The 12,300-nt window shown below is 34.6% G+C and overlaps 1 protein-coding gene across 1 annotated transcript in view; it reads left to right on the forward strand.

Moving 5' to 3' along the window:
• Window positions 1–12,300, forward strand: part of ZNF704 (zinc finger protein 704) — a 321,372-nt gene that overhangs the window by 262,273 nt on the left and 46,799 nt on the right. The window contains exon 4 of the mRNA XM_051969987.1: window positions 3,717–3,949. Coding sequence (XP_051825947.1) covers window positions 3,717–3,949 — 233 coding nt within the window. The remainder of the gene's footprint in view (window positions 1–3,716; window positions 3,950–12,300) is intronic.

Here is a 12,300-nt window from a genome sequence, read left to right on the forward strand (position 1 = left end):
TCGAAGCATTGTCTATTACTCTCGCTCACTCTCTCTCTTATTTTAAACTTAATTTTTCTTAAGGGTTTTTATTTTCATTAGTGTGGGAGACCTGTGTTTTCTTTCACAGTTTGACTGTTATGGAAATGTTTTACCTAACTTCATATGTGGTTTCTTAATGGTGGGTAGGGATAAGGAAGAGAAAATAGAACTCAAAAATCTTAAAAATAAATGTAAAATATTTTGTTTTGAATATAACTGGGGAAAATATTAAATAAATTAAAATACAAAAATGAATTAGTTTCTAACTGAAATATAGTCCATGTAACAATAATGGGTGGGTTATAAATCATTGATTTTATGTGACTTGACTAACAATGTAATGAAAATTGCTTCTCAAAATTATTCATGCTTTCAGTGAATAAAATTATCTAAAAACTAATAGTTTTTGTTTTGAGACTATATCATGTGTTAGATTTATCTTATAAAGATGACAGAGTAACCAAATCTCAGAAGTGGGAAAGGATTTCATATGGTTTAAGTTCCTGGACTATACCCCCCCTCTGCTGTGTACCTAAAAAGATGTTTTTGCCCAAACAACAATGTCAGCAAACATTAACTTGCTAATTTATTAAACATTAGTTAATAATTATATTCGAGGCCAGGCCAACCTAGGTGGGGCAGTGGATAGAGCCCTGGATTCAGAATGACTCATCTTCATGAGTTCAAATCTGCCTTAGACACTTAATAATTGTGTAATCCTGAACAAGTCACTTAACCCTGTTTGCCTCAGTGTTCTCATCTGTAAAATGAGCTGGAGAAGGAAGTGGCAAACCAGTATCTTTGTCAAGAAAACCCAAAATAGGATCATGAAGAATAAGACCCTGAAACAATCCAACATCAGCAGGGGTCAAAGCATTCCTATTATGGGATACAAAGAGAAAATGGAAAATAGTCTCTGTTTCAAGGAAAGTACATTCCAGATAATTTAGGAGATAGAGAATTCTGTGATTTGAGGAAATCAGGCCAAAATGAATTCTCATTGGAGGTGGTAACTGAGATGAACTTAGAAGAAAGCTAATGATTCAAAGAAGCAAAGATAAAGCTCACCAGGGAAGGGGTACCATCCCTTTTCACGCTGCAGTAGCTTTTATTATTACCAAGTGTATACCTACATTAACCCTAATTTGTCTCTTTGCAGTTTTTACCCACTGCTCCTACAACTTTTTTCCCTCTTGCATATGACAGCCCTTCATATTCTTGAATTTATCTGTCATTTCCTATCCTCCTCTATATGTCTACTTTTCACCAGGCTAAACACCCCAAATTCTTGTAGTTGATCCTTATAGGTATAAAGTTGAACCTTTTATCAACTTGATTGGCTTCCTCTGGGCACTCTTGGACTTATTTTTGTTGTGTCTGAAGTCTCCTTTAGCTCCAGAGCAGCGGTTCTATTTTTTTTTATGTTGTTGTTTTTTCCCAAAATGTGGTGCCTTAAACAGAGGTAGTATTCCAAATGTGGTCTTATCAGGGCAGAACAGAGTGGAACTGTCCTAATCCTAGACATTGTCCTAATTCTTGCTTTGCAACCTAAGATTGCCTTCACTGACATATCATACTATTAAATGATTTGTGTTTGCTGTGCACTAAAATTCTCAGATTTATTTCAGCCAAATTTCTTTCTAACCATACCTCCTTTGTCTTGTAATTTGTAAAGCTGATTTTCTAAATCCAAATATAAGGCTTTACATTTATCCTTATAAATATCAGCTTCTTAGATTTAACCATTTATTTAAGTTTGTCAAAATCCTTTGAATCCTGACTATCATCCAGGGAGTTAGTGACCCCTCCAACTTTATGCATCTGCAAATTTGAGAAATATATGATCTCTTCCTTTATTCAATTCATTTATAAAATGGTTAAAAACAATACAGAGCCAAGCATGTAAGTAATTAAAACATCTTTACTAAGAATATTAATCTCTATGATATTGTTGATATGATGATATGAGGAATTACTAGATTTCCTCCCTCTGTTAAAAATACCTTTAAATCACTAACCATGTTATTCAGGACAGGGAAACAAAAAGTAAATTAAGCAAATACATGTACATATTAATGAAAGCTAAGTCATTGATATTGAGTAACATTGTAGACATACCAGCCAGATCATCTTTCCCTAAATTAGCAAAAATAGCTCACTGTTAACAGTTCACTTTATATTATACTTTAATAGCCACTGAAGTTCCTTCCTGCTCTGTGTGATTCTGTGAAATTGCCTTTAAGCTTCTAGTATTTCAGCATTCCAACATAATATTAATTCATAAACCTTAACCAATGCTTTCTAAATCTAGGCAACTATATCTGCCTCATTCCCTTGACATACCAATTTATTGACCCTGATGAAGGAAGAATGACAAAATATAGGAATTCTCTCCAGCAATACAGATTGCAACCTATCATACTTACCCTTCCTGTCTAATTCTCATTCGTGCCCCATCATGAGGGGAAATCAGAAATATAGGACCAACATTCAAATGCCTGCCACATCTGCTATTTGTTTATTACACATGTGTGACTTGGGAAAAATTGCATATCTCTGAACCTCAGTGTTCCCATCTATAAACTAATATATGTACATTTTGCTCAAGGACTATTAAATGTAAAAATAATAGCCAGGATGTAATAGAATGCTGTAAGATTTTTAAAATACTTTACATGCTTTATCTCATTTTATCCTCATAACCGTTATCCCCATTTGACAGATGAAGGAACTGAGGTTTAGAGAAGTATCAGCAGGAGTAAAAGTTAGATCTTTTTGATTATCCATTGTGCATTGTGTCTTTTTGCTCACGTGTTTTTAGTCATGTCCAACTCACCATGACCCATTTGGCATTTTCTTGGAAAATATAATGTAGTAGTTTGTCTTTTCCTTCTCCGACCCCTTTTGACAGATGAGAAAATTGAGTCAGAGTTAAATGACTTGCCAAGATTACCAGCTAGCGTCTGAGGTCACATTTGAATTTAAGAACGAGTCTTTCATACTTCATCAGCATTCCGTGCACTACGGCACCACCTAGTAGCCCATCCATTGTCTTAATCAGCTATCTAATTGAAGATTCTTGAGGGCAGGGACTATTTAATTTTTGTCTTTATATAACTAACATCTAGCTAGCTCCTTGTACATGTGAGGTTCTTAATAAATGTTTGTTGAATTAAATTCAAATGTTGACCCCTATGAGAAGACAGAATATAGTGTAATTAACATCAAACCCATTTTACAGATGAAGAAAGCAAACTGAGGTTTAGGCATTATTATATACCTAGAATTAAAACTTGAAGCACTATAACCATTGCATCTTACTCCCTTTCAGCTTAATATTTTACTTTATATGAGAAGTCAGATCTAAGAGCCTTGCTCTGTTATCTAGCCATATTCCACAGCTTTTCATTAGTTGGTTAATGCTAGACAGAGCAAAATGAACATTTATTTAAAATAATAAAGAGAAGATAAACTATTGAGTCCTACCCCAGCATGTTTGAGATGGAGAGGTATAAATAGTTGGGGAACTTTGTTCATTACCACTTCATGCAAATCATTTAACACAATATCCATGATTGAACATTATTGGAGCCAGGGTTCCCAGAGTAAAAAAATTCTCATTTCTAAATGACACTTGTTGGACCTCAGTGCAAAGAAATATTTATTTATTTATTGATATGTTTGTGTATAAACAGAGGGCCTCAGCGGATCTTGGAAAGAAGGGGGATTTGTGCCTTCAAGTACAAGCAGTAGTGGGTACTGGAGCTGGAGTGCCCCCAGCGATCAATCCAACCCGTCCACCCCATCTCCACCTCTGTCAGCCGATAGCTTCAAGCCTTTCCGAACACCCACTCAGCCAGATGATGGCATTGATGAAACAGAAGCAAGCAACCTTCTCTTTGATGAACCTATTCCCAGGAAAAGAAAGGTTTGTCTTGCCTCCAGTTACCTAACTTTTGTGTTCTTGGTTTCACGAACATGCTTTACATTTCAGAACACTTTTATTTCATCATTAAAGCCAGTTGTCTATCCTGTCTCAAATTCTGCCATGGTGAAACACTTTAAACAAAAGTTGAGTTGATTCCTTAAGGTAAACATTTTTGAGCAATTTTCATAATGCTTGCTATTAATGTCAGATAACACAAGGATGGTCTTTGTTTTTTAAATCTTATCTCTTCAGATTAGTGTTGTTTTGAATCTGACAATATTACAAGTGAACTTGTTTAGTGAGTCAGGTGAGATCATTTGCTTTCAGTAAGTGTTTTATAAGGAGAAATAAAATTGACTTCATTAGCTCACTCACCTTATAAGATACTTCACAGAAAAAGCCAGTATCTTGAAATACTGATTCAGTTCATCAATTTTTCATTAAGAAACTTAGGTTGTTTTTTTTTTAATTTTGTTGTTATTATTTATAAATATCTTTGTTATTTTGCCAGAGCAGTGAAATAATTTTCTAACATTTGGTAACATGGCTTAAAGTGCCCCTCAGAATGACTAGATATAAATCCAAATTAGGTATCACTATAACTTGATACTGCTAAACCTCCTTCCTTTACATTTTTAATTAGTTCCTTTGATATTCTTGACTTTTTGTTCTTCCAAATGAAGTTTATTGTTATCTTTTCTAATTCAGTAAAATAATAATACATTAAAATAAAATAAATAAAATTGTTTGGAATTTGTGGATGAATGTTTCATAGCCAGCCTTTGTTGTCGATGTTTTTGCTGTTTTGTTCTTTCAAACTCATTTTTATACAAATATCCCCAATGAGGTTGGGTACCAAAAAATTATAATTAGAAAGGCCTAAAATTATAAGTGGACACCAGTTATTTTACATGCATTCTATGGAGATAGACTAATAATCAACTAATTGTGTGTTATTCATTATTTTATGGACTGAATGACTTTTTCTAAATAAATCTTTGATGGTTCTAAAAACTACACTAAATATATGAACACATTATGTATATCTAACACTGCCAAGCAGACTAAGTTTCAGTGTAAGCTTACCATTCCAGTGAACTTTGAAAGATGTGTTCCAACCTCAGTTCTGCCTCAACTCATGCTATGAGTTTTCTAAAAAATAATTTTGTCATCTGTAAAAATGGAGTTAATATTACTGTGTTTCTTGACCTTATCAGATTTAATGTGTAACACACATATAAACTTCATATTAAGAAAACTTGATATATGAAAATGTGTGTGTATATATATACTTTTTGTTGTTGTTGTTGAGACAATTGGGGTTAAGTGACTTGCCTAGGGTCACATAGCTAGAAAGTATTAAGTGTCTGAGGTCAAATTTGAACTCAGGTCCTCCTGACTTCAGGGCTGGTGCTCTATCCACAGCAACACCTCATTTCCCCATGTATATTTAAACAACAATAACAAAAAAGAACTTGTTTTATAAAAAGCTTTTCAGCAAGATATTTTTAAATAGCCAGCTTCCTGGTACATTTAAAATTAACCTATTTTGCAAAAATATAATTTACTCACAATTTTCTGCTTATAAAAAATAGAGCCATATTGAAGTATATCTTCTTTAAAAGAAAAATGCTGTGCAGATTTAAAAATTATTTTGAAAGTGGATATATAATAATAGTACTATATATAATTATACACCAAGTAAAATTCAAAGCAAAGTCCTGAACTCTACAACGAATAAATTATTTATTTATTCAAGCTCCTCTCAACTAGGAAAACAAAGAGATGGCATCAATCCAACTTTTTCTTCCCTGCCTCTCTCTTAACATAACAAGGCATGTTTTACATAGTAGGATGAAAAGGGGCTCTCCCTAGGAAGAAGGTAAAAAAAAAAGATGTTTATTCTTGCTTCTTAGTGACTTCTCCCTGGACTTAGACCCCCAACTGGCCCCAGGGAAATACTCAGGAGCAGCTTAATGTATAATGCAGTTTAAATTATCTAATTATGTAACCTGAGCCAATTGATTATTTTGTAACCCAGGTTATTGACCCTGGAGTCTTTAAACTGGTCTTGGTAAGGGAAAGAGTAATGTTAATTATCAAGTTGGAAAAAAGGACTCAGAAAAAGTTGGAAAAATAAAAGTTGTTTTTAAAAGGGCACAGTGAAAAATCTTCCCCACCCAAATCCCCACCCTACCCCACCCATTTCCATTTAAATTCTTTTTTTTAATTTTAATTTTTTTATTATTAACATAATAGGTACACAGCACTGAGTCAGTATTGACTGATTGATCTAGAAGGCTTTCTTTTACAATTTTAATTATAGCGCTCATTACTGTTGTTGTGTGCCTGTTTAAAAATCTTTCTATGACAATTCTCTAGACCAGGGGTTCTTAACCTTTACACAGAAAGACAATTTACTAGTATATTTAAAAACAAAAAAGCTTCACAAATCCTAGGTTAGCAACTGCTGTAGAGGATAACTCTTAGTACGCATCTATTACATGTACATGGATGTTTCAAGGATTCAGGATTTATCACTCCCCAGAGACAGAGCCCAACACTACTATAACTATATAGATGGGCTTAAAAAGTTGTATTTTTTAAAGTCCCCAGCATCTTGATAATAAGGATGGGCCCTGACAACACAACTTAGAGTTTGTGTCTAGGTTTGTATTTTAACTTGGCAAGATCCACTGGAGTTTTAGATCCAGAATCATAGCACTTCAGAGCCTATAAAGTGACCTCCACTACAGCAGCAGCTTTCCAACCTGGGGTTTATGGACCAACAAGGACAAATTTCAGGAAATTCATGAACTTGAATCGAGGGGGCAGGGGGGAATACATTTTTTTTTCTGTATAATTGGTTTCTTTTGAACCCTGTGAATTTTATTTTATGCATTTAAAAACGTGATTCTCAGAAAGTATTCACAGACCTTGCAATACTACCAAAAGGGGACTATGATACAGAAAAGACTAAGAACTCCTGCCCTACGGGAAATCCTCTCTTCTATAATATATTGTCATTCAAATTCCTTCAAGAAGGGGAGCTCACTAACTTCTGAGATGATCCATTCCCCTTGGGCAAAGTTCTCCTTGTTAGGAAGCTTCTCCCAATTTCCTCAGCCTAGCTCATTTAGAATGAGGTTCATCTCACTGCCACTAGGAGGCACTGATGTCTCACGTTCTTCATTCTGAAAGGTGATATTACTGGAGATGAGCCCCAGATGCATCAGATAGCTTGATGAGACGATATAAACTGTTCTCTGCCAAAGTCTTCTTCCCTGATTGGTTATATAAATGCTGCCCTTTGGTTTGTGACTGCAACCACAGTGGATAGAATCTGATTATGTCTGTATCTTAAAATGACTCTTGATTCAATTTGGAATGATTAATTTCTAAATTGTAGGATTTTATGTTAACCCATTGCCTGATCCGTAGGAGATGCTTGACAAATGCTTGATTATTATTACTATGAAAAAATTACAAAGGTCCTCATACTAAATGTCTGTATAATGCATAGTGAACTATATATAGCTTGTACCACACTTAGGTCTATGTACATATATATCTATATAGTGTATATATATATGCATATATCTCTGTTTATAGATATAGATGTTATTTGCTACTGAAAGTTTTGTCCCTTAAAGTAAGTCGTTCCCATTTCAAGATGGGGAATCATATATTTTGCTTTTTTTGCATCCTTCACTGTACTAAGTACTATCTGGAAAACAGCCAACATTGTAATAAATACTAATTGACAGATTGTGCAATCTTAAAATTAAACCCTTTAAGGAAATTGAGTCACTGTAGGGATGAGAAGCAATGAGCCAAGTAGGTCACAACATCTCAAAATTGTCTCAAAAACCATCTAATCAATCCCCTGAATATGAATAGGAATTCTCTTATATTATCCTGAAGAAGTAGTCATCCAACTTCTACATGTGGAAAAGTTTCCTCCACAGTTTTTATTGCTTTGGGAACAGCTGGAGATATGAAGAGTGATTATATTTCTGTGAGGTTATTTGGGGGTAGTAGGAAGTAGACCAGTTGCTGGTGTATGTCAAGATGGGTCATCTTGACGCAAAAAGAATAAAATGTTGATCAGGAATTGGCTTGAAGAAAGGAATGTGTGTTGGAAGGGTGAGGACATTACTGGGTGTGAGAAGATAGAGGGAGTTCAGGGAAATAATGAGAGGCTGAAAGACAGAAGCAATTTACCAGTATTTGCCTTTGATTTCATTTTTTGATCGTTATTGTGATTTGAAAGAGTTTGTGGATTTCTCTTGGACGGGATTCGTGGTTTGGTTGTTCTAATATCCTATACAATATAAACTAGTGTGGGAGCAACTGATGAAACTGTTGAAACTAATCTGCTCCCATGATGTTTCTTTGAATCACATCTGTTGAACTTTCCCGTGGTCCCCACCACCAACATAGGCTATAGTCACACAGGTTAGCGACTACACACATCTACTCCTAAGCACCTCTGAGAGAAAAAATGAATGGATTCAGGAATTCGAGAAGATTGATTTCTCCAGCAATGCAAATAGGCATTTCCAGTAATCATCCTTCCCACCCCTGCCCCAACATTTTGCTGTGAGAACCGAGCAACAAAATCAACTGAGAAGTGAGGACTGAGCACCTCACTTATAACAAGAATTAAGAGACAGTGGAATTTTGCTCTGACCAACAAAGTAGATACAGTATTTGTCTTTCCATTATGGATGTGAACTGGTCTCCATTCTAAAGAAAAAAGGGGGGGGAATGTCTCTTAGCTATTTAGATTTTGGAAAAGAACAAACTGTTCCATTTTTTTAATGTAAGAAAGATTTTACAAAAGAAAAAAAAGATTGAAAGAGACTGTAGGATGTAACGTAGTGATGCAGTATAAATATGTAAGTCTGGACAAGTTATTTAATCCTGTTTGCTTCAGTTTCTCCTCCATAAAATGAGCTGGAGAAGGAAATGGCAAACCTCTCCAGTATTTCAGCCAAGAAAACTCCAAATGGATTCACAAAGAATCAGGAACTACTGAACAGCAACTGAGGCTGGTGGGTTACTTGCACTTGGTAGATCTAAACTGCAGCTGGGTTAAAACAACTGAGTGTCATATTAAGTGTGGCGTGAATGAGATGAGCCTCCAGGACCAGGGAGCCACCTGGCTGCCCAAGAAGTGGCAACGCTATCCAGTTTGGAAAAACAGAGCAGGTTAAAGCTTTCATAATGATCAGTATTAGTTCTGCCCTTCAAGCCTGGATGAGATAAGGAGATTTGGTCTCTTTCTGCTCCCCCCCCTCCAAAAAAAAAGCCAAAGGAAAAAGAAATTGAATATTAGTAATGAGTGACACCCTCAAGTATCTATTGGTTGTGACATTAACAATGGAAAGGCCTGCTATTTTCCTGCGACAGGAATCCAGATATTATCAGGACACTCCTGAAGTTTTTCAAGTCTGATAAACACTACCTACTTCTAGTGATTCATATGGGAATAAATTATACTTCCAGAAAAAAATTGACAGTTTCTAAAGATTATAAAGTCCTGGGCAAGAACTTGAAGATAGTGCTGAGTGAAAGTAGGAGCTTCTGAAAAGAAAAGAAAATTTGGGTTAGATCAGCTAATTAAGAAGATGGTATCTGAGAATAGGGTTTGAATTTCTGGGCCATGACTTGAAATGCAGGAATGAGGGTTTTATGCCTGAAATTGGGGTACACTTAATGAGGCCTGGTAAATGTCTATTTGTCCCAAGTCTTAAAAGTCTGAGCAAAAGAACTTTAAACTAAAAGAGAAGGAGTGCAAGAACTTTACTTTTGTGCCAATTATTTGTGAAAATAATTATTCCATATGCTTGAAACTAGAGATTTCTAAAACTTATTATTGGATATAAAATTTTTTCTGTTACTTTAGTAGTGCTAAAAATGCAGCCTTTCCACTATTTTTTCACATTATCCAAAACTATAGGTGACATAGGTTTAAAAATAGACTTTCAGACAAGGAGCAGCCACAGCCCATCTTCTTCAAGACTTAATTTCCTGACTCCAGGGCTCATGCTTTATCCATTGTGCCATCTAGCTGCCTAGATATTACCTTAGAAAACCACAAATTAACATTATCTATGTTCTATAGTACTTTTTATGTATTTTGTTAAACATTTGCCAATTACATTTTGATCTGGATAGGGTCTTGGAATTTTGCACAGGGAGTTTGACATGTCTGCTCTACACTCACATCCTTCAATCATCTGATATCCACAAAGGACTGGCATGAGTTTCTTTGATAAAAATCATTTTAATATAACTTCTAACATAGACAACTAGTTAAGATTGTGTACCAGATGATAGGTACTGAATGAAATGAAGACATATTGTCATGATAGGCTTTGCTGGCAGTTTTGAAGTAGTGACATATGAATAAGTAAATAACATGTGTTACAAAGATTTCTGTAACGTGACACTGGTGGTAATGTTTGCCTTTATAATACACAGCTTTTTTTTTTTAATCAGATTACCACCCCCACTTTTCTGTCAAGAATGAACGAAGCATTTCTATAACTAGTAAGTAATGTAGAATGAGTAAAACAAAGGAAATTCAAACACAAAGTAATATCAATAATCTAGATATTACAGAAAAACTTAAGGAAAAGCTGAAATGTCAAGCTTCACTTAAGCCTTTCTTTAGGGAGTAAAATTGTTCTCTACAAGAAGCCACACAGTCATTTATCCTATATACTGTAAATTATGTGAAAGAGACACAATATGTGGAAATCCATTCACGGAAATTACAAATTAGGGAAATGATCTTTTAATTCCTGATATCAATGAGCAATGAGGTACTCTGTTGAACTAAGCAAGCAAGCAGCCTTTGTTAAAAAGCCATAGGCCAAATAAAAGAAAGATTAGAGGATTGATTGGCAAAATCACAGATAAAAATGCTATTTGCTAATTAAATAATTTTATCAATTAAATAAGAAAAATAAGAAAATTACTGAAAATATTTAGTGTATAAATATGATGTTTTTTAAAAGACTAATTAAAGCACTTATATTTGAGGCAGATTTGAATTAAATTCAATTAATCCATTTAAATTAATCATTAGTAAAGCTCAGCTTAATCATATTTTCCATATATATTTATGTGTGAAATATATGTGTGTGTATATGTATATACATACTGCCCTCAAGGAACTTACATTTTAATAGAGGAAGACAAAATATAAATGAAGACCTGAAAATCAGGAAGGTATAGTTGCTGTGAAGCAATAGACTAGTTTCTGTCAAGATAAAGGGAAAGCTCATTTTTCAGAGTCCAGAATGGTCCAAGGTACAAAAATTCTGAGCTGGCGTTGGAGTTAGGATAAATTCAAATTTTTTAATTTTTAACCTTTATACAATTTTTATTACTCTGATATAGTGATTGTTGTTATTGTTCAATCATTTCAGTCATACCTGATTCTCTGTGACCCCGTTTCTTGGCAAAGATACTGGAGTGGCTTGCTATTTTCTTCCTCAGTTCATTTTATAAATAATGAAACTGAGGCAGAGTTAAGTGACATAGCCAGGGTCACACAAGGTAGTAAGTGTCTGTGGCCATATTTGAACTCAGGTCTTCGGGACTTCAGGCAGAGTGCTCTATCCACTTCACTAGCTTCACTAGCTGCTCCTCCTTCCTACCTGCATTTTTGAACAATGATGGATTTTACTATTTGTCAGTTTAATTGTACAACTTTATTCTGTATGTCAGATCACTGGAGTAGATATTTGTGAATTTATTATCTCAACTCTGATCTTAATTAGAGGTTATCCCTGGCAGTGGTGTTTATGAGTTTTAATATGACTTAAGTTAAAACTCTACTATACATTTTGTGCAGAATGAAAATTTACAAAATATCCAATTACAAATGTGAATCTAATCACAAAGGAATGCACTTTGATTTTTTATTTCTGGGTTAGTTATTGTATTATCAACATTAATAATAGTTTATATTTACATAATGCTATACTCTCTCATTTTTCTTCTAAGGGTCCTATTCCTACAGGAAACTAGCTAGCAAATTGGCTAGGAAGCCCTGGGTTCAAATCCATCCTTGGACCCTAACTATAAATTGAATGATCCTCAGAAAATCACTTAATCTCTGATTTACTTAGTTTTCTGAACTGTAAAATAGGAATGATAAAAGCACCTACCTCCCAGGGTTATTCGTGAGGAACAAATGAGGTAATAACTAAAGTGTTTGTTTTGCAGTGTCCAGTACATAGGAAATGCTTAATAAGTTCTCATCTCCTTCCTTTCTTTCTTGTTTTCTTCCTTCCTTCCTTCCTCCTTTCCTTCTTTTCTTCCTCCCTTCCTTT

This window comes from Antechinus flavipes, chromosome 1 (assembly GCF_016432865.1).
Source record: "Antechinus flavipes isolate AdamAnt ecotype Samford, QLD, Australia chromosome 1, AdamAnt_v2, whole genome shotgun sequence".
NCBI classification, from domain to species: Eukaryota; Metazoa; Chordata; class Mammalia; order Dasyuromorphia; family Dasyuridae; genus Antechinus; species Antechinus flavipes.